This window comes from Sebastes umbrosus, chromosome 24 (genome assembly GCF_015220745.1).
Source record: "Sebastes umbrosus isolate fSebUmb1 chromosome 24, fSebUmb1.pri, whole genome shotgun sequence".
Taxonomy (NCBI): Eukaryota; Metazoa; Chordata; class Actinopteri; order Perciformes; family Sebastidae; genus Sebastes; species Sebastes umbrosus.
This window is the reverse complement of record NC_051292.1, coordinates 3,925,660-3,949,290: the sequence shown is the minus strand read 5'-3', so window position 1 is coordinate 3,949,290 and position 23,631 is coordinate 3,925,660. Positions and strand designations below refer to the sequence as shown.

General features: G+C 41.2%; 2 protein-coding genes across 3 annotated transcripts in view; both read right to left on the bottom strand.

The window, feature by feature from the left end:
• The window catches only part of fam155a (family with sequence similarity 155 member A), a 29,821-nt gene extending 20,185 nt beyond the window's left edge, over positions 1–9,636 (bottom strand). The window contains exon 1 of the mRNA XM_037761768.1: positions 8,352–9,636. Coding sequence (XP_037617696.1) covers positions 8,352–9,050 — 699 coding nt within the window. The 5' untranslated portion in view covers positions 9,051–9,636. The remainder of the gene's footprint in view (positions 1–8,351) is intronic.
• A 4,225-nt stretch (positions 9,637–13,861) lies between these two features.
• lig4 (ligase IV, DNA, ATP-dependent) lies at positions 13,862–20,423 on the bottom strand. Of its 2 annotated transcripts, XM_037761663.1 has the most exons (4): positions 19,477–20,423; positions 18,698–18,811; positions 15,289–17,359; positions 13,862–15,202 (listed from the first exon to the last, which is right to left on the bottom strand). In XM_037761663.1, exons 3-4 carry the CDS (start codon positions 17,349–17,351, stop codon positions 14,533–14,535), a joined length of 2,733 nt encoding a protein of 910 aa, XP_037617591.1. In that variant the 5' UTR covers positions 17,352–17,359; positions 18,698–18,811; positions 19,477–20,423; the 3' UTR covers positions 13,862–14,532. The 2 variants fall into 2 exon arrangements, with proteins under 2 accessions (XP_037617591.1, XP_037617593.1); XM_037761665.1 differs by lacking the exons at positions 18,698–18,811; positions 19,477–20,423 and adding an exon at positions 18,147–18,674.
• Between the last annotated feature and the right edge of the window lie 3,208 nt (positions 20,424–23,631).

Below are 23,631 nucleotides of genomic sequence, written 5' to 3'. Positions count from 1 at the left end.
CAACAGGTTCAGACAGCAACACGATGCCCTATTTCGGTCGGAGGAGCGGCCCGCTATCAAGTGAAGGACGAGCGAATGCGGAGGGCTCGGTGCGAATCAATAGGGATCAACCTCTTGGTATTGCTGCCGCCCGTCCCTCCGGCTCAAAAAGAGCTCAGATCAATGCAGATGTGTGCGGTTGACAAGGATCTAAAGAGGGAGGACGCTGTGTGGACGCTGTCCTCCTTTCCACTTGCACACAACACCGGCTAAGATTAGACATTCAATTGGACCTGGAGGGTGGGGGAGGAGACGGGTTTGTGCATCAGTGATTGTTTTGAAGTTATTTTATACCACAGTAGTGGTAGTAACTGCAGAAAAAGAGAGTAATAATAGAAGTATTCCTAGAAGAAGATAGAGTTGTTCACTTCCAGAGACTCCATGATTATCTGGCCAGGTGCAGAGAGTCTTTCAAGTTCATAAATGAGTGAGATTACCTGGGAGGAACAAGGCTGCAGACACATGTGCAGCCGCAGATTCATTACTCTTGTCAAACGATTGTCTGTGTGGGTTTAGGGAAAAATTGTAGATATGTTTGTGTCATGCTGTGATCGTGTCAGGTGGGAACTGGGACGTTTTCCAAAATGAAAAGCCCTCAAACTCATCATTTCTGATGGGAAACCCCGACAAACTACATGTTTTGTGTTATGTCCCCACCAGGGCCAGATTAACCCTCTTAAACTGGGCATACACTGTACGATTTTAGCCCGTTTCTGGCCCGAACTTTGAGCCGCACAAATCATTTTAGAGTCGGACCAAATTTCAGCTTCGTCGGGCGTCGTTTGCCGTGCAGTGTACGATCGGGAGGAGTTTTTCCCTGATAATGCTACATTGTGAACAACAAACCTGTGTTGAAATTAGCAGGACGAGAGCTAGTTAACGTTAGCTGTTAGCAGGACTGTGCTGCTTACCGGCTGCTCACTGCTAATATAACTAGCTTTCTCTGTTCAAAAAGTACCTTAAAGGGAGATTTGTCAAGTATTTAATACGCTTATCAACATGGGAGTGGGCAAATATGCTGCTTTATGCAAATGTATGTATATATTTTTTATTGGAAATCAATTAACAACACAAAACAATGACAGATATTGTCCAGAAACCCTCACAGGTACTGCATTTAGCATAAAAAATATGCTCAAAACATAACATGGCAAACTGCAGCCCAACAGGCAACAACAGCTGTCAGTGTGTCAGTGTGCTGACTTGACTAGGACTTTTCTCTCAAACTGCATGTGATTATCATAAAGTGGGCATGTCTGTAAAGGGGAGACTCGTGGGTACCCATAGAACCCATTTTCATTCACATATCTTGAGGTCAGAGGTCAAGGGACCCCTTTGAAAATGGCCATGCCAGTTTTTCCTTTAGCAAGTCCATAAACAGCATTTGTAATGCTGTTTATGCACCTGCATTGAAAATTATACACCGGTGTGCTCAAATACGCTTCATGTGAATAGGTGATAATAACAGTTATGCTATAATGCTGCAGACCTGTGGCATAAAAATTCGGGGAAACCCTCAATTGAATGATGTGGCTACAGTACAGACACCCCAGGCCTTTGTTGGCTAACAGTTGTTGTGCTGCCAACAGGTTTGTTTTTGCTCCATTGTGTCCTGTGAAACAAGTCTGACATTTTGGTTCACACTCGGGAGAAAGAGAAAAAAAAAACACGCCGCTTTCAAGTCAGCATTAGCGCGTCGGTCGGCCCCGGGTTTAAATGTTTGGAGCCCCGGCCCCGCTGTCAAGATGAATGGAGGGTTTGCACGGAGTCAGATGATGGAGAATCCCATTGTGAGGAACAGCACACCGGCCGTGTCCACCGTGTGATGTTTCACCTCGGGCTACGGGAATCAAAGCACCACCTGCGGACCACAGGAGTCGCTCCTCCTGCACAAACAAACACTACTCTCCATGTCAAATATCATCACTGGAAATGTCAGGGATCCAAACACTCTCTGTTCCCCTTCATGCTGAAGTGAGACAATGAGGCAGGGATGTATTCGGTTAATGTTTTCACACACCAGCGCTATAATCTCGCCGTATTTACGCAGATTACATATACATCTGTCTGAGCCGGCGCACAACAACGCACCGCCGGGCTTCTCCGAGGCAGGTAGCCATTAACTCAACAAGAGCTCGACATTACCGGCCGCTCTTTCCGACCACACGAGCAAACCTATAATCAAGAAGGTGATAGAGACGGGTCATTGTTAAAAGAAATTAGCAGCTTGGATAAATGTTTTCTCTCCAATGCCAAGAGGTGAGGCTCGGAGACTGGCAGAGGATAAAATATGGATTCATGTGTGGGGGGCTTCGGTTCAGCAGAGGGAAAGAAATAATGTCACGCATGGAGGCTTCGGTGGGAGCTTTCCTCAATGGCTGACAGAAAGGCTGGCTATTTCTTAAAGAGGACCTATTATGCTTTTTCCCCTTTCCTTTAGTGTGATATATAGTTTTTTGTGATTGTAAAAGGTCGGCAAAGTTACAAAGTCTTCACCAAAGAGAGAAACACTGCTCCTGAACTGCCTGAATTGCCTTGATTGTAATGCTGAGAAACTTGCAAGAGCACGCTAGATTTTCTTTTTTTTTAAAGTTATTTTTTTGGGGGCATTTTTCCATTTTTATGACAGGACAGTGGATAGAGTCTTGAAAGGGGGGAGAGAGAGAGTGGATGCGGAAAGGGCCACAGGCCGGATTCGAACCCGGGCCGCCGCGGTCAGGACCAAGCCTTAATACATGGACGCCCGCTCTACCAACTGAGCTAACCCAGGCGCCGGAGCACGCTAGATTTTAAATCCAGACCAGAGTTGCCAACTCTTTTCCAAATGAAAGTAGCCAGCAGAACTAGCTCCAAAAGTCCCTAAATCTAGAGAGGAAGTCGCCAACACTGACAGTCCGTCCCTTCAGGCCTCCCTCCAAAGCCACTCCTCCCAAATTATCATAACAAACGTACACAACAAACATGGCTATTGTTAGTACTCACAGCTGTCAAGCTAGCAGATTGTGGTTCGGAGTTTTGAAGGAAGGCAGGTAGCCCGTCCAATCATTACATTAGGGCCAAATTAAAATGATTGTACATGTTTATTACAGTCCTGCGACAGCCACAGATACCAGATTTGTTTTCTTTTTTTTTGTCAGAGCATTTGATTTATTGATTGGTATTATGGAAATGTGTGACTTGGTGACATCACCACATTACGGAAGAAAAGGCGAGACTTCAAGCGAGGTGTTTCAGGCAGTTCAGGAGCAGTGTTTCTCCCTTTGGTGTCTTCGGTCTAGCTTTTCTTTTCCTGCAAACCCAAAGTGTTTCCATACTTTACTGGATGTGTAGTGTTTACCACGCTGGATTTAACATGTGAGGGTGCAAGTCGTATCCACGCAAACCCTCCGCTGTTTTCTACTTTCGGCTCGCTGCGGTTTATTTTGGTTGAAGGATACGGAACAGATAAGACGTCATGTTACTCAAACTACAACAATAAAAGCGGTAACTTCCTTTTACCTCCGCTTAGACTCAAATGAAGCAAATATATTGATTGTGGCATTAAAAAATATACAATACAAAAGATAGCTATAACAACCTGGCTAATAAAACCTGATGTTTGAGCACAAGATAAAAGAAACAGCTCCTTTGTGCTACACAAAGAGAGTGTGTGAGTGTTTATACAAGTAAGAATGCTGGAATTATCTCTCTTAAAAGGCTGTTTGCAAGGATTAAGACATCTGACAGGGAAGAAACTATGAAAGAAACATAAAAGGGATGTTTTTTCTATTCTAAATGTAAGCTTGCAAACTATAGGCCCACTCTATATGCATGCATTGGTGTTTGTGTAAGCAGGCAGATGGCTTTGACGCCTATATGCCACCGGTTGGTTGGGTGAATGGAAGCCACCTGGGATTGGCCAGGGCTTCTGTGAATGGAGCCGACGAGGCACCATTCAGCACTGCGGACAGCTCGGGAGCTCTCCGCGGTGCTGAGTGCAGCTTTTACGGCTCAGCGGAGGCTCTGGCTCTGGCTTCCCGGTGGTGGTCACTTGGTAAACAAATCAAACAGCGGGCCTAGTGGGGCCTAGTGGAGAGAGAGGCGAAAGGCCTGTGCGTAATGAGCAGATGCGCAAGGCCCGTGCGTAATGAGCAAACACAAGTCGAAGGGAAAAAAGCCTTCCGCCACATTAGGCGGGGAAACCACCTCTTGACTTTAATGAAACGCTCTCGATATGGAGTGGGCGGCCATGATGAACACCTGGCGGACTGCGACAGCGCACACTGAAGGGGTTGTTTGCCAAACAGCCCCTCAATAGGGCTATAAAAGCGCGCTATCGATGGCTGATTGTGAGCTGCGTAAAAACTAGAATTTTTATTATTATTTAACCTTTATTTAACCAGGTTAGTCCCATTGAGATTAAGAACCTCTTTTCCAAGGGAGACCTGGCCAAGACGGTCAGCAGCAAGAACACAAAGTTGCAGACACATATAGAGATAAAATACAATTCACAAAGCACTCAAATTTGCATTAAAAGAGAACTATCTGAAGACAAATGGGGGGACAAAAAGGAACTTTTCTGGGAGTCAGCTGTACAACAAGGGAAGCTAAAAACATTGGCATGCCAGAGAGTCTGCTTCTAAAGCCTTCATTTTAGATTTAAAAATATTTAATGATACCAGCTCCTGGTTTTTTAGGTCATTTTTGGAGCAAATTCCAGGCTGCGGGTGCAGAATATGCAAATTCCCCAATTTCTGTCCGAGCTTTTGGGACAGAGAGCACAAAGAAGTCCTGTGAACGCAGTGTAGAAGATACAGGACCCCCAGGACTCTCACCAGCAGACTGAGGAACAGTTTTTTCCCCTAGGCCATCACTTTTAAATTGATAATTCATACGACACCTTCTCACACAAAAATATATCTTATACTGTATATGTTCATAATGTATATGTTCTTAATATGCCCTTATACAAAGTATTTCCTTTTATAATTATAATATAACTTATTATTTTAATGGAGCTTCCCAGCAAAAAGCATTTCACACGATTGTACCTGTATAACCGGCGTGACAATAAACTTCTTGAATCTTGAACGCAGTGAATACTGTCCACAATTTTTTTTGCGTAATAAAAATAAGTATTGTGGGAGCAGACCCAGCAAAGGCCTCCATCTCCATCTGAACATTAGCATGGGGCCTAAACACACAATGAGGAGATGAATGAACAAGAGGATTCTCCTTGATTTTTAGGTCATTTTGGAGCAAATTCCAGGCTGAGGGTGTAGAATATGCAAATTCCCCAATTTTTGTCCAAGCTTTTGGGACAGAGAGCACAAAGAAGTCCTGTGAACGCAGTGTAGTCATAGCCACTATTATGTAGTCATATTACTTCTTTATATTGATTTTGTCTCTAAGTGGAGGCTTCAGATAAGCCCAGTGGGTTTTTTGCCTCTCCATGCACTTTATATTATTCATTTATAAACAATAAACAATAATACTGTCCACAATGTTGTGGGTAATAAAAACACTTAAGTATTGTGGGAGCAGACCCAGTAAAGGCCTCCATCTGAACATTAGCATGGGGCCTAAACACAATGAGGAGATGAATGAACATGATTTTTAGGTCATTTTGTGAGCAAATTCCAGGCTGAGGGTGCAGAATATGCATATCCCCAATTTTGTCCGAGCTTTTGGGACAGAGAGCACAGAGTAGTCCACTATTGTGTGTATAGCCACTATTATGTAGTCATATTATTTCTTTATATTAATCTTGTCTCTGTTGGAGACTTCTGATAAGACTAGGAGTTTTTTTGCCTCTTCCGGCACTGTATATTATTCATTTATAAACAAATAAACAATAATACTGTCCACAATTTTTTTGTGGGAGCAGACCCAGCAAAGGCCTCCATCTCCATCACCATCTGTACATTAGCATAGGGCCTAAAACACACAATGAGGAGATGAATGAACATGAGGAGTCTCCTTGATTTTTAGGTCATTTTGGGGCAAATTCCAGGCTGAGGGTGCAGAATATGCACAAGCCCTTTTCCCCAATTTTTGTCCATGCTTTTTAGACAGAAAGCACAGAGAAGGGAATACTGTCCACAATTATTTTTGCGTAATAAAAACACTTAAGTAATGTGGGAGCAGACCCAGCAAAGGCCTCCATCTCCATCTCCATCTGCACATTAACATGGGGCCTAAACACAATGAGGAGATGAATGAACATGAGGATTTTTAGGTCATTTTGGAGCAAATTCCAGGCTGAGGGTGCAGAATATGCAAATTCCTCAATTTTTGTCCGAGCTTTTGGGACAGAGAGCACAGAAAAGTCCTGTGAACGCAGTGTAGCCACTATTGTGTGTGTAACCACAATTATGTAGTCATATTATTTCTTTATATTAATCTTGTCTCTAGGTGGAGGGTTCAGATAAGCACAGTGGGTTTTTTGCCTCTTCCTGCACTGTATATTATTCATTTATAAACAAATAAACAATAATACTGTCCACAATTTTTTTGTGGGAGCAGACCCAGCAAAGGCCTCCATCTCCATCTCCAAATCTCCATCAGCACATTAACATGGGGCCTAAACACACAATGAGGAAATGAATGAACATGAGGAGTCTCCTTGATTTTTAGGTCATTTTGGGGCAAATTCCAGGCTGAGGGTGCAGAATATGCACAAGCCCTTTTCCCTAATTTTTGTCCAAGCTTTTTGGACAGAGAGCACAGAGAAGGGAATACTGTCCACAATTATTTTTGCGTAATAAAAACACTTAAGTATTGTGGGAGCAGACCCAGCAAAGGCCTCCATCTCCATCTCCATCTGCACATTAACATGGGGCCTAAACACAATGAGGAGATGAATGAACATGAGGATTTTTAGGTCATTTTGGAGTAAATTCCAGGCTGAGGGTGCAGAATATGCAAATTCCTCAATTTTTATCCGAGCTTTTGGGACAGAGAGCACAGAAAAGTCCTGTGAACGCAGTGTAGCCACTATTGTGTGTGTAATCACTATTATGTAGTCATATTATTTCTTTATATTAATCTTGTCTCTAGGTGGAGGCTTCAGATAAGCACAGTGGTTTTTTTGCCTCTTCCTGCACTGTATATTATTAATTAATAAACAAATAAACAATAATACTGTCCACAATTTTTTTGTGGGAGCAGACCCAGCAAAGGCCTCCATCTCCATCTCCAAATCTCCATCAGCACATTAGCATGGGGCCTAAAACACACAATGAGGAAATGAATGAACATGAGGAGTCTCCTTGATTTTTAGGTCATTTTGGGGCAAATTCCAGGCTGAGGGTGCAGAATATGCACAAGCCCTTTTCCCCAATTTTTGTCCAAGCTTTTTAGACAGAGAGCACAGAGAAGGGAATACTGTCCACAATTATTTTTGCGTAATAAAAACACTTAAATATTGTGGGAGCAGACCCAGCAAAGGCCTCCATCTCCATCTGCACATTAACATGGGGCCTAAACACAATGAGGAGATGAATGAACATGAGGATTTTTAGGTCATTTTGGAGCAAATTCCAGGCTGAGGGTGCAGAATATGCACAAGCCCTTTTCCCCAATTTTTGTCCAAGCTTTTTGGACAGAGAGCACAGAGAAGGGAATACTGTCCACAATTATTTGTGCGTAATAAAAACACTTAAGTATTGTGGGAGCAGACCCAGCAAAGGCCTCCATCTCCATCACCATCTGTACATTAGCATAGGGCCTAAAACACACAATGAGGAGATGAATGAACATGAGGATTTTTAGGTCATTTTGGAGCAAATTCCAGGCTGAGGGTGCAGAATATGCAAATTCCTCAATTTTTGTCCGAGCTTTTGGGACAGAGAGCACAGAAACGTCCTGTGAACGCAGTCTAGCCACTATTGTGTGTGTAACCACTATTATGTAGTCATATTATGTATATTAATCTTGTCTCTAGGTGGAGGCTTCAGATAAGCCCAGTGGTTTTGTTCCCTCTTCCTGCACTGTATATTATTAATTAATAAACAAATAAACAATTATACTGTCCACAATTTTTTTGTGGGAGCAGACCCAGCAAAGGCCTCCATCTCAATCTCCATCTCCAAATCTCCATCTCCATATCCATCTGCACATTAGCATGGGGCCTAAAACACACAATGAGGAGATGAATGAACATGAGGAGTCTCCTTGAATCTGTCATCCCGTCTCCATGGCGACAGGCGGAGGAGGAGGAGGAGGAGGAGGAGGAGGAGGAGGACCACAAAACCTGGCATCTATCCTGGGCCCCAAAAATCAACAGATGGCCCCCTGTTTTTTTTTTTTTTACATGTGCATGCAGCTCTTACCTTGCACTGCTCCATGCACGTCCTCACCGAATAAGCCCCAGGCTCGTATTTCTGCGTGAGCATCTCAAAGTCCTCGTACTTCTCCTGGGCGTGCTGGTCGTAGCGCTGGTACGCCTGCACGCACAGGCTGCACCTGCTGGTGTCGCCGCCGACATCTCCACCGCCGAGCAGCACGTCCAGGCTGCAGTTCAGATTGTCCGGACTGGTGGAGCCTTTAAACAGATCCAACAGGGAGTAGGAGTTACAAAAGGAAAGGTACAAATCGCTCATATTTACAGCCCTTTCTCTGTCGGAAAGGCCGCCGCACAGGTGGTCTGCATCTGCGAGAGTGAAGCAACTATCCTGGTGGTGCTGCTGGTTGTGGCAAGTTTCAAGAAGCCGCCACACACGTTTGGTACTGTTTCCTATAAAAATAGCGTTTCTGTGTGCTGCTGAGTGTGTGTGAGGTGACAGGTGGAGGTGTGAGGAGGCGAACTTGACCCGGGTCCGGGTGAGCTTGGCCTCGGCGCAGAACCACAGGTGATCAGAGAGGAGGATGGTGAGGAACAAGAGCGACGCCAAGGACAGTCGCCATCTCTGCGCCCTCTCGGAGTCGGTGAATGGCTTCTGGTTGTCTCTTGGGGGACACTCGAGCCACAGTTGGAAGCCGCCGTCGTCGTCGTCTTCTTGCTGCCAACACGTCCCAGCACCCCTGGTCATATTTTAGGGAACCGGCCGTGGGGGCTCCTCTGCCGCAACAGTCATTGACGTCGTCGTCGTGGGGGGTCGTCGACGTCTTCTTCTTCTAACTCTCGTTATTGGCAGTTATAAGTGGCGGTTAGTGGCGGTTGGCTTGTCTGGTTTGAATTTCAACGGTTGTGATTTGAAATTAGACGACTAACGGCCGCGTCCTCCATGGCTGACCGGCGAAGTCCAACCGCTCCTCCTCTCCTCTGCGTAGCCTCCGCTCTCCGCGTTACAGAAACACCGCCACCGCTTTACCCGGGCCTCGGTCGAGAAGGGACGCTATCCTCGTCCAACATGGCGACGCTGCTTGTTGTGCCTTTAGTGTGTCGGTTGGTGAAGGCCTACTCTACTCTACTACATCCCTGTTTAACTGGAGGTCTCTTCTTCTTCAAGCCCTCGCCGTCTTCATCTCTCTGCCGTTGTCAAGTTGCCGCCATGTTCGCCTGAGAGACGGTACGGTGTGTTTGCCAGGAAGCTGCGTCAAACGAGCGGCGAAACGAGCGTTAGTGCTTCCGGTTGCAACGTTCAGAATAAAAGTCCACAAGCTAACAGCTTATTTTTCCTTTCCATACATTTTATTTGTTTATAATTTATTTTATATTATTATTATAATTATATAATATCATTTATAATAATTATAAAATATATAATAATTCTAATTATTATATTATTTTTATACTATCAAATATTTTTTGACAGTATAAAAATAAATATATATTTTTTTTGACCCCGAATGTTTTTTGTTTGTTTATTTGTTTGTTTGTCTTTTATTCATCTTGTCTTTCATTACATTTTATTTGTTGTATAATTTATAATTTATTTTTATATTATTTTTATACTGTAAAATATTTTATTTATTTTATTTCCTTATATTTTATTTGTTATATAATTTATTTTATTTTATTTTATTATTTATTTTATTTCCTTACATTTTATTTGTTATATAATTTATTTTATTTTGTTTATTTTATTTCCCTACATTTTATTTGTTATATAATTTATTTTATTTTATTTGATTATTTATTTTATTTTATTTTATTTTTCAAGCCCTCGCCGTCCTCATCTCTCTGCCGTTGTCAAGTTGCCGCCATGTTCGCCTGAGAGACGGTACGGTGTGTTTGCCAGGAAGCTGCGTCAAACGAGCGGCGAAACGAGCGTTAGTGCTTCCGGTTGCAACGTTCAGAATAAAAGTCCACAAGCTAACAGCTTATTTTCTGCCGTCATGTGTGATTTAAAAATTGTTTTTAAAATGTATTCCATTTGTTTGTTTGTTTTTTTATTTATTTCTCCTTTCCTTACATTTTATTTGTTAGATAATTCATTTTATTTTATCATTTATTTTATTTTATTTTATTTATTTATTTATGTTGATCACTCTGTGCAATAATTTTATAATTATCTGACGGACACTTTGTGCAATAATATGGAAAAACTGTAATCTCATCAATATACATATTGTATTTTTATATTTCATATTGTATAATCTTTTATATGTTTTATATTTATATTGCACTATCTCTTTTTTATTGTATTATCTTTTCATAAGCACCTATGGGAATGTCATAATCTAATTTCGTTGTACTACACAATGACAATAAAGGGCTTGAATCTTATGTTTCAGCTACATACTGTATTTTATTGTGAAGGTCATATCGCCAAACATCCGGTATTGTGCTACCTCACCTGGCTACCTTGACAACCTCCTCCATCTCTGACGTTGTGCGCGCGCATCGCATCCACCGCATCCCTCTGGTGCTCAAGGTGCGTCAAGTCAGAGAGACACCAATAACATGTCACCAGAAATGTTGTAATTATGATTTCAAAATGAAAGCCTATGATGTCAGTTTTCAAAATAAACACTATCTCAACACTATTTATGTCTATAATTAAAAAAATAAAATAAGGAAAAAGTAAAAGCATGCAGCTGTACAGAAGATATGGAACAATAAAACTGGCTGGTAAGGCTTGTTTGTGATAACTGTGATCATTTTATTTTGAAAATTCCCACTAATACACTTTATTATAGCCCATAATGTAGTTGTCTTGACACTGTAGCAGTCAGACAGGTTGGTACTCACCTGGTTTCAGCCTCAGGCAAGATGCTCTCATCAAAACAAAGGAGGCTGCTTCTGCTTTAAATGACAATAATGATGTTTCAGCTCATTTAAAATCAAGTGTACTTTATAATAACAATGACAATAACCTGATATTTTCAGGTGGAATTTCATTATTCATTCATTCTTTCTCACTGTGCAATATCATTTTTCCACTTGTGCAATTTTGTTAATAGTCTGTTTATTGTCAATACTGTATATACTGCTCCTATTTTTATACTTCCTTCTATTTAAATGGTTCATATTTTGTTACACTTTGTTTAGCTCTTTTTTTTTTAATGTGTTAGCTGATGCATCTTGTTTTTTGCACTATCCCCTTTGCTGCTGTACACTGCAAATTTCCCCGCTGCGGGACTAATAAAGGAATATCTTATCTTATCTTATCTTAATATAGCCTCCAAATTTCAAAAGCACAGGCTGCTGTTGTGTTTTTGGTGTGTTGTTTGGTTGTAGCCTAGCAACGCAATTCTGTTGCAATGCACTAAAACGGAGCGTTTCAGACAGAGGGTAAATACAGGTATATTCAGGCAGACAGTATGAGGAAAATAAAAGTTTTTTTGAACATTAAAGCATGTAAACGTGTTCTAGTAGAAACACAAAATGCAAGTATGAACCTGAAAATGAGCATGATATGGGACCTTTAAACAAGCTGTCAGAATATACTGTATGTAACTTTATGATGTCACAAATATACAATATATATAGACCATTTCACAGTTTTAAATGTAAATATTCTAAATGTGTCCCAGTTTATTCCTGGTTGCAGTGTCTGTGAATGTCATCAGCTGACAGGAAGTAAACATGGACCCAAGCTGTTGCCTAGCAACGCAATTCTGTTGCAATCCCGTTGAAATGTGCTAAAGACGGAGGGTAAATACAGGCATATTCAGGCCGACAGTATGAGGAAATTAAAGTGTTTTTTTGAACATTACAGCATGTAAACATGTTCTAGTAGAAACATACAAGTATAGCACAATATGGGAGCTTTAAGTTTCTGCCAATCAACTAATCCATTAATTGTTTCACAGTACTGCCATGTTGCTTTTGTGGTGACTAAGGTTGGATTACAAATCAGGCAAAGTGGACATCTGCCCCGGGGACGAATATGTCCTCTTTAAAGTTCAGCTTTTAAGCAAATGAGAGAATGTGCTCGACACCACCAACCAGAGTGGAGTGTACATGTAACAGACATTTCAACAATGACTAGTTCACTTGATGTTGGTCAAATATATAAATGATTTGAGGCACAAGAAGGACTTTGATTCTCTGTTGTTTTGACTGAACTTCTTCATTGAGGGTGGGCCGAGCTAATTGCTGCAGACAAAACCTCCCGTGCAGCCGCGAGCCTCCGTTTTGGTCTCCACAGGAGCTCATTTATTTCAGCTGAGCGCATGCAGCCGCTGGTCGTCCGGGGGCCGCTTCCAAACCATTTGTTCCTGCTTGTGTCCAGCGTGCTCGCCGGCCGCGCTGGTGCCATCTCTCCAGTAGCTGCGGCCAGCCTAATTAGGGCATTTATCCCATTAGGACACAGCGATGCTGGTTTTCAGCAGCTGTTTTCGTGTCCAGATCCTCAGGACTGATGATGTGCTCCTGCGAGGACCAGCATGTTGGACTTTTTCAAGACCAACAGTTGTGTTGCGGCGACACATCATACACGGAACGCCACACAGGAATAAGCACCAGTTGAGTACCTCTAATTAAGGCCTGTCAGTCAAAACGCTCACGCCGCATCACCTTGAAATAGTCCAGAGTGGGCGATGGGTTACAGAGTGCTTACAGAGGCACAATATCGTTTAGTGGAGATCATTTTGCTCTCAACTATTTTGTTTTGGACAAAAGGGGTCTCACAGTCGCTGAAGAACGTCTCAAAGGTGAATTAATTTCTTTAATAAAATCCCCAACCCCTACAGGGAACACTACAACATGTCAATGAGAGCTACTATTCACAGTATATGATTGAGAACAGGTACCTCATCACTTTTACTTTGAAAATGTATTCATGCGGCATTTACGCACAATGCCCAGGACACCACAGGCAGCTACCTGCACCCTGGAGGCGACGGTAATGAAGGTTATAACATATCAATGAGTCCCAAGGCGCATTGGTGACATTTTTGAAGACAGGAAAACATGGCCACATCTTTGTCGGAGGGCCTTGAGCTGAACCGGTTTTAACGTACCCCCGTGGTGTCCCTCGGTCTCTCTCTGCCGACTGTTAAGAGCCGAGGCAAAAGGCCATCGCTTCACACAGACGCCGTGTTTTAAGTTAATTAACAATTTTTAAAAAACAGTCACAACAGTTTATTATTTTAATTCAAGATGTTTATTAGAGTTGTGTTAATTAAACAGATAATAAAAACATAAAAAGGCACAGATCATAAAAAGAGGGCTAGCTGTTCACTCATCACGACAATCCCCCTTTTTTGGCTTAAAGGGATAGTTTGGGTGTTTAGAAGTGGGGTTGTATGAGGTACTTATCCATAGTCAGTGTATTACCTACAGTAGATGGCGGTAGTTTGGAGAAACAGACAGGATTACCGGCACGGGGAGCAAAGCAATGTACTGCTGTGGACAAAACGTATTTACACCTTAAATAATCAGTTTAAGTTAACCACACTACAAAACACCCGAACTATCTCTTTAAGACTTTTAACAGAAACTGGAGGTGTGGGAGCTTGACTCTTAATGGGGACTAAAAGTCAGGACATCTCAACCTCTGCTGCTTCGATTTTGACCATTTGAGTACCCAATTTCATGTAAGCGCGATACGAAATTGAATAATAAAAATAGGCCTATTTTAGACTATTATGGTGAAATTGATATCACAGTTAACACGATGAAAACAGCTTCATTTCTGACACCTTTATATTCCCAGAAAATGAAACCCCTCAATTTGTTAAAGTAGAAAACCTTGTTCCCTTTCCATGAAATGCATTAAAAACTGCTCGGCTAAAAGTTTAAAAGAGGGCAATATCTGAAGATTAATCAGCTTTCTGTATTTTAATACTTCATAATGCTGTTCTAACTTTCAACATTTTAAAAACCAATCATTGCTTGCTGAATATCACAGTGGTCTATTAATTAAAAGCTAATAACAAGCAGCCTTTATCACTCATTAATAAAAACTAAAACTCATAAAGTCTGCATGCAACCCCTGAGAAGCAACATCCCTGTACGGTACAGTGTAGTTTTAAATCACATCGTCACCCTTAACAGTGATTTTGACTGTCTGGATTTGTTTATATATCTACTTTTATTAAATTGTTTATTGCTAATCTTATTGGAAATTAATTAAAACGTGAGGATTCCTCTCCAGTGTCAACTCCTGTTTTTAAGGCTCTTCACACTAAGTAGTCGGTGTCATTCATCAGATACCCCGCTTTGACTGAATCAGTCACCCATGATTCTCTTACGATCTTAAACTTCTTCCTAAAGAGGCGCCTCAGAGTCCTGAAATCCAGAAGTCGTGTTTCCTCTGCGATAACGACATGAGAGACTCCCTCCTCTAACTTCTGCATCACCGTCCCTCCGTGGAAGCAGAACTCCAGCGCCCTGATGTCCAAGCAGGTGGCAGGTATGGCGGTTTTACGGTCACTTATGTCGGCGTAGCAGTCCATGTAAACCTCGAAGGGTCTGAACATGCTGGTGGGGAGGTCCTCCCAGCCGTAACGCTGCTCCACCTGGCCGGCGTTCACCGTTGCAGACGCGTCCGCGTCGCCGATCCGGCCGAACACCTCCCTCAGTTGCTGCTCGTCCGTGTCCACGAAGTAGCTGTCGCCGTAGCTGTCGTACTCCTTGGCGAAGTGCTCCCTGGTGGAGGGCGACATGTGGATCATGTGACGCGGCTGCCAGGGGACCACTTCCTTCTGGCGCAGGCACTCCAGCAGCCAGGCGGCCCACACCACGTCGTGCTGGTCGGACGAAACCAGGTTCTTCACGCGCATGTTCTCCACGCCGGCGATCACGCAGTAAGTGTCGCGTCCTGGGTTTTGCACCACGATACCTCCACACCTAATGAGAAGAAGACACCAGTTCATTATTTAAGATACTTTAAAGCGCGACTATGTGACTTTTGGAAGACGCTTTTTTCGTCTTACCTGGCCACGCCCTTTTCCAGCTCTGCCTTGGGGTGATCCTCGGTGCCGTTCAGGATACAGAACTCCACATCCTCGAACATATCCGTCTCCTTGGTAACCCCTGAGAGGTCCTGGGGCTTGAAGTGGTCGATGATCCCGACCACCTTCTTGGGTTTGGCTGGCCCCTTGCGCTTCTTCTTCTGCGGTTCGTCGCCATCGATGTGAAGGTGCCGCGAGAAGAGTTTCCCAGACGCCTTGCTGCGGAACTGATCCAGCTCCGCCAGGGTCATGCACTGGTGCCACTCCTTGTCGTCGCGGATCTTCTCGATCCTGGGGAAGCGCAGGGTGCAGTTGGTTTTGTACATGTCGCTTCCGACTATCTCAGCCGCGCGGACCTGGAGGATGACCGAGTTGCAGGGCTCGATGTAAACTTCTGGTTTCTCCGTTCCGCACAAGATGGATGCGGGCGGGTCGTTCTTCCGATAGACTTTCCAGTGCTTGGCTAGCTTTAAACCGAGGTCGTACAGCTCCTTCATGGTGTAGCCGGAGCCGATGCGGCAGAGAGTGTGGAACACGGAGGGTTTCTCGCCAGGCTTTGGAGCTTCGGCGACGGCACATAAGAAATGGGACATCATACCGCCACGTCTTCCTTTCCCCCAGTAGCCGCCAACAATCAGCAGGTCAAGCTCATCCATCAAGCCGGCCACATATTCAGGCTTTATTTTCAGCCATCCCTCACCTCGCTTGTCAGGTTTGTAGATGGACGAAGGATCCTTCACCATGATCCCCTCTTCTCTGCCGTCAATGGCGTCATTGAGGGCATCCACCACCTCCTGCATGGTTCTGGCATCAGCCTTTGGCACCAGGTGTATCCTCCCCTTGACCGGCGTGAAAACCGTCTGAAGGGTCTCGTAACGTGTCTTCAGCGTTTCCTTGCCAAGCTTCTGGTCGTTGACTAACAACACGTCGAACACGCAGAAGCACGTCTGCAACTCGGAGTCGTCCATGAGTTTCTTGATGTCGAATTTGCTCCCTTTCTGCATGAAGGTCTCCGTGGTCGGGTTGTACGCCATCATCTCGCCGTCGAGGATGCAGTTTACGATGTTGCTTTTAAAGATGTTGTGGATGTAAGGCGTCAGCGAGCCCTGCAGTGGCGATCCCCCAAACGGCTGGGTGTACTCAAAAGCATTTCTGCTGAAGTACTTGTACACATCCCCGTCTTTGTGCAGTTGTATGCGCTCTCCGTCCAGCTTGGTCTGAATGTAAAAAGGGCTGTTCCCCATCTGTTTCTCCACGTTGCGGATGTTCGCCATAGCTGCCAACATTGGCTTGAAAGCGGAGAAGAGTCCGATCGAGACTTCGCTCAAAGACACGGAGGGGTCGTGGAGCTGCTGGCACACCTTGTTCAAGTCCGTGCTCACGTTGTAGAGATCGGCGGCATCCGGGTGGAAGACTTGGAGGACGGTTTCTTTGCTGATCCCGACCTTCATGTCTTTCAGGATCATCCTGATGAGCCATTTTTGCTCGAGAGCCGTGCTCTGGGTGATGAGGTGCAGCAGACTCTTCCTCACCAGATCCTTCTTCTTGCTGGCGTTGTTGATGGCCACCGAGTCCAGGAAGTCGTTGACTTCTTTGATGTTGAGGTTTGCTTGACTGGTGCACCGTTTCTTCAGCACAAAGTACGCCATGCCGGCGAAGTCTCCAGCTTCTCCTTGGGATGTAGTCGGAGCGCGGTAGTTCAGTAGTTTATTGGCTTCCGGACCATTCTTTGGGAGGCCTAACACGTCGATATAGAGTTTAGCTAACATGCTCTCTTTGATGCCGTACGCCATGCGCTCTCGTTCGAAGGACGGGACTATGAGGCGCATAGCGGGGTAGAAAGAGTCGGTTGTTTTGGGGTTGTCTTTGTGGAGGGCAGAATGAAACTTCCTCCATGACTCAATGAAATCCCTAAGGACCTTGGATTTATCTGGACGGAGTTTAGACTTCTGGATTTTCTCTAAAGTATTACAAAGGTGAATGAAAGGAACCTGAGCAGCAACAGAGGGCTGAGCTGCAGCATCGCTTTTGGAAGTTCCCTCCATGGTGAAATCTGTAATACATGTCAAAGATTAAAAAAAAAAAAAAACAGCCTAGGAGTGGCGGATTTGTGCAGGTGCATAAACAGCATTGCATACGCTAAATTATGGCGAGGAAAAACTGTCATGGCCATTTTCAAAGGGGTCCCTTGACCTCTGACCTCCAGATATGTGAATGTAAATGGGTTCTATGTGTACCCACGAGTCTCCCCTTTACAGACATGCCCACTTTATGATAATCACATGCAGTTTGGGGGCAAGTTATAGTCAAGTCAGCACACTGACACACTGACAGCTGTTGTTGACAGCTGATTTGAGCATATTATTTATGCTAAATGCAGTACCTGTGAGGGTTTCTGGACAATATTTGTCATTGTTTTGTGTTGTTAAATGATTTCCAATAATAAATATATACATATATTCACATAAAGCAGCATATTTGTCCACTCCCATGTTGATAAGAGTATTAAATACTTGACAAATCTCCCTTTAATGTTTGTTTTAAACAGACAAAAATGTGATTAATCGCTATTAACTATGGACAATCATGCGATTAATCGTGATTAAATATTTTAATCGATTGACAGCCCTAATTGATACATTATAATACAAATATAACAAGTATAGAAAGACAGAATATGCCCCATGAAGGTATATAATACTCTTAATAGTTTGCTTTCATCCTTTTTCTAAAGAATAAACAAGAGTGTACAAAACAAAACTGAACCATGGTAAATCATTAGTGTTTATAAGTGCACATTACCCAATTCAGATTGAAATAATTCTTATTATTCCACTTACTACTTAGTTGCAGATGTCAAACTTCAACATGTCCTGACATATCTCCAAACAAAAAGATCTGACAAGCAGCTGACAGACTTAAAACAAACAAGAATAAGAACTTATTAAACTAAAACCTGATTAAAAAGTTTAACTAAAGATGATGTAAATAATTAAATCTATGTAAAACATCCAACTCCTATGAAGTAAAGCATATCCTGCTGGCTATTAGCTACTAATAAAAACATTTGTTTACATCTGCTGTCAAACAGGAGGCTACTGCCAAATCCGGTTAGTCAACCTTCAAAATAAAAGTCTATGTTGTCATATGACGTCTGAGAAGGCATTTTTCCGATAATAAGCCAACATTTAAGAGTTATTTTGTGTTTTTAATTCCAGTTTAGCATGCTATTCCGCTCACACACAACACAACGAGAAGGAATCAAGCGTTTAACGTTCGTCGCGCTTTTATTTTGAAAACCCTTCTAAATGGGAAGTTTTTATTATTCTCTCGAGGAACAGTGACGTCACATATTAATGGAATAATGAAATATATGAGATTTTAGTGTTACCTTGCTGTTTTTATCCTCCAAAGAAGAGGAGGTGGATGTGACACTTCTTCTGGCTACATGCTGAACACCATTTCCTTGTTCTCAGACTAGGGAGCTGCACTGAAAACCTTCCCCCTGGAAACAAGAGAGGGGGGAACTATTGTTGCCATACAATGTTGATTTGTGTTTTGAAACACAACAATATATATATTAGGGCTGTCAATCAATTAAAATATTTAATCAGGATTAATCAAATTTTTTTATCTGTTCAAAATGTACCTTAAAGGGAGATTTGTCAAGTATTTAATAATCTTATCAACATGGGAGTGGACAAAATGAAAAAAAAATGATACAAACAATAAAAATACTAAGCAGCAGTACAGTACACAGAGGTAGGTTTGTCAGGGAAAATAATAATGATATAATAAAATAAAATATAAATAATTCAGTGAAAACAAGATAATAAAAGGGTGACATATAAATAATATAATTATTGTCATAATATATACACACATATATACATACATATATATTCATTTAATTTTATGTTTTATTTTTATTCTGATTTTATTAATATATTTATATTCAATAAACTAAATTGTAGTCTTGTGAAGCTCAGATTTCACCTTATAAAAGTATATTTTTTGCATATTTAATCTGAAATATCTTATTTTTTATCGTACTATTATTATTAAGTAGGCTATGTTGTTTCATACCAATTTTTCTGTATTTCTTATATTTTTTTTAATGTTATATCAATGTAGCACATTTTTATGATATACTGTCAAATTAAAACAAACCGTGTAAATTCCCTGTAGACATAATATTGCTTCTCTTTCCTTCAGCAGCAGAGGGCGACACTGGGATGCTGCAGTGCTGAGGATGTTGTTTACCATCATGGACCTGGAGCCAGTGAGCCAGTAGTAAACCTGTAGTAAAAGATAGGAATGCATACTTGTTGACCACGAGAAGGCGTTTGTAGGATTAAAACCTCCCTGGTTGGTCATTAATGCAGTAACATTACCTTGACAATAACCATTTATGATTATGATGATAAGCCAGATGGGCTCAGGATCATTTTATAACACTGTATGATAAAACAATTATATTCTCTGATTATTCTGGGGAGTAAACAGTCTCTCTGTGTGGACAAAACAAGCCTCTTATATGCATATCTTTTGGATTAGTATGATCTATACATACTGACATATTTGGCCTGAACATAAAAGTCGTTCCACTGTGCTGACATTAGTTGCCAGTAACAGCTTCACGACTTTTAACCTTTGTTTCCATTATAAACTTGTTTTGACAGTCACGCCATTAGGTGGCAGCTGGTGTAACGCCAAGTACACGCCATCACTTGTAAAGTAATGCAACATCAAGCCAGCGATGGCTTGCTCCCAATGGAAAGTATCTGAGGTTTTTGCCAACGTAGATTCCACAAATAGTGACGCTTGTTTTTCATAAAGGTGATGAGGGACTCACATTTATTTAGTTGAGTGAGTTTAATCATTTATTTGGACGGCAGCTTCAGAGCAAAACAGTCAGTCTCTTCCAGGTAAGAGGTTTGCTGCTCAGTCAGTGACCTCAATACGATCAATAAAGCGCGTCACTGGTGATTTATTAAAAAACAGCAATGTATATTGGGAGTGTTTTAAAAACAGAAAACGTTACGAAACGGGAAAATATCAAGAACACAACTACATTTTGTTTTGTTTTTTTAAACACACACAAAACTATGGACATGAATGTATTCTAGTTATTACATATGGAAAACAAATGAGAACATGTTACTTTAAGTCACCCTATTTAGCATTACATCAACCTAAATCATAACAAAAAAAAGTTATATATACATATAATAACAGATAGTAACAGTAAATTGAAAAACAAAGTATTAAAAACAAGGAAGGAGAAAAAAATGGCAGTTATAATAATGATGAAAATAAAATAATAAAAATAAATAATTATAATAAATGTTAATATACATAAAACATAAAATTAAAGAAATATAATAATAAAGAAATATAAATGAATAAAAGTAAATAAATACCAATAATAATAATAAAGAAATACAAATTGATAAAAGTAAATAAATACCAATAATAAAAAAGAAGTACAAATTAATACAAATATATAAAAACATAAATAATAAAGAATAATAAAGAAATTAAAATAAATAAAAGTAAAGAAATATCAATAATAATAAAGAAATACAAATTAATAGAAATAATGAAATACCAATAATAATGATAATAATAAAGACACAAATTAATAAAAGTAAATAAATACCAATAATAATAAATTTGTACAAATTAATATAAATAAATAAATACCAATAATAATAAAGAAACATAAATCAATGCAAAAAAGAAAAAGTTCACACACCAGATTCCCAACACACCCCTGTGGTGTCAAGTTGAATATTATTTTCTTTTCTTTTTATTGTTTCTTTAAGAAAAATTACACCTGGTGGTAGCAGATTGAATATTCTTCTTCCTTTCTAATTTAAACGTAGATGTAAGATCATTCAGCCAAAGTGATGCCTTTATAAGTCTAGAAAACCTCCAGTCTAGGATGCATTTTGATCTGAAAAACAAAAACAGACTCTGGCTTCTCAGCAACCCAAATTTGGTGTTGTTCATAGCTTCCTGCTGCCGACAGGGGGTGACTTGTGTCTGTGCAAGAGGAGCTGCTCTGAGCCCTGAGTCACACACCAGCCAGGCTTGTTTACCTATCTCCTGCTGCAGTGGAGGATCCTGGGATATGTGTGGGGAGGGAGGAGGTCCATTTGGAGCTACTATGTGCTCCAGCAGTGAACCCACTGTGTTTTCACTCCACACACACACACACAACGCAGCACAGTGGAGAGGAAAGCTGGCTGACTGGCTGCTTATACTGTATTGTACAGTATGTGCATGCACCTGTGCTTATGTGGTTGTAGAGGGGGATGCCGTGCAGGCTGCAGCGTTAAAGACCCCATCACCCACCCCCACCACACTGCAGTAAACGGCCTGTCATGCTGTCATGCAGCAGGCCGTGGAGTTACATAAGCCCTGCTGGATGTGCTGCTGCACTGCAACTAGCAGCGACCTACAAGACAGTAAACAACTGACGTCACTGCTTCCGTGGCATGCATCAGCTCGCACTGGGGACTGAGAGGGAGGAGGAGGAGGAGGAGGATGAGGAGGAGGAAGGGGGGGTTGTTTATAGTGTGCTGGTGTAGGACTGAGTGAGGTTTTGGCATGGAGGCACACAGGGAAAGAGAGAGAATTGGGCAGAGTAATAGAGCTAAAATCCCCTCTGGACATGGCCGATGATTAAGCGGTGCGTCAGCCTCCTCATTCGGAAGCGACTTGTTGGTGATGCGTGGCTGCAGAGACAGTCGTAAACACTTCCGGTCCCCTGCTGGTTGCTGACACATTGTGAAATATGTTTGCCAAAATGCTTCCCATTGATTGTTTCACTGATTGTATGACGTGTCACAAAGGGAGTCCAGGTGAAAGCCAATATGGACTTTCCTTATTAGACAACGGAAATAAGTGGAAATAGATGAGACTTTTAAAGGTGCATTCCACTAATTATATACACGATCAGTTTACTACTATGTGAAAACAACTGTGTAATGTATTCTGTGGCTTTGAAGGGATATTTTAAAGGTGCGGTGTGCAGGATTTGGCGGCATCTAGCGGTGAGGTTGAAACTTCTCCCGTGTGCCAAGCGTGTAGGAGAACTACGGTGGCAGACGCGAAAATGTGAAAACGCAAATGTCCCTCTCTAGAACCAGTGTTTGGTTTGTCCGTTCTGGGCTACTGTAGAAACATGGCGGCCGGCTCCTTGAAGAGGACCTGCACCGTATGAAATAAACGTCTCCTTCTAAACTAACGAAAACACAACAAATCTTATTTATAGGTGATTATACACTAAAGAAAAACATACTTGAACACCTGAAATTCCCCTCTGAGGATCAATAAAGGCTTAAATTATATTATCTTTACTAAATTCAGTGTATAACACTGTAAAATGAAGTATGGCATGTATGTTTGGTATCAGGCAATATGGTATGGAGGACGGGACCTGCCAAAATAAAATATAAATGAATAAATAAATAAATAAATGACTCGATAAATAAATAAATATGTCATTAAATGTAGCAAAATAATATTACAAAATAAATGTAGCCATTAATTAATTGATAAAATGTGACATAAATTGACATTTCTGTTTTAATTTGCTTCTTTATTTATGTATCTTTGTATTAATTCTTTATTTATTTACTATTCTGTTTCATTTTTCCCTTTTTTATTTATTTATGTATTTATTAATTTTTTTTCATATATATTTATTTTTGCACTTATTTCTTATTTATTTTTAAATGTATTTATGTTTCCTTTTATATATTTATGTATTTATTTTAATTATTTTTCAAATGTATTTATTTATTTTTGCACTTCTCTTTAATTTATTTTATATTTATTTTTAAATGTATGTATTTATTTATTTATTTCTGCAGGGTTTTCCCTTTGCATTTCACCCTTTATTTATTTCCCCAAACTTATTTATTTCTGTATACATTTCTTTATGCATGCTTTATACAAAGACATATGAATAAAGAAGCAAATTAAAACAGAAATATCAATTTATTTCACATTTTATCAATTAATTAATGGCTACATTTATTTTTAATATTATTTTTGCTACATTAAATGAGTACTTTATTTATTTATTTTCTATTTTGGCAGGTTCCCTCCTCCATAGTATAGCACACCAGCTGCAGATGGGGACCCGAAGGAGGCGAAGTTGACACACATTACCCACAAACACAAACACAGCGTAGGTATGAGAGTTTGTTTTCAGTACATGATGTACCCATCCGTACGGTACCTAATGTGTGTTCCCAGCAGTTGTTTTATAAACAGAGTGTAAAAAAACAACCTCTGTACGCTCGCCAAAGC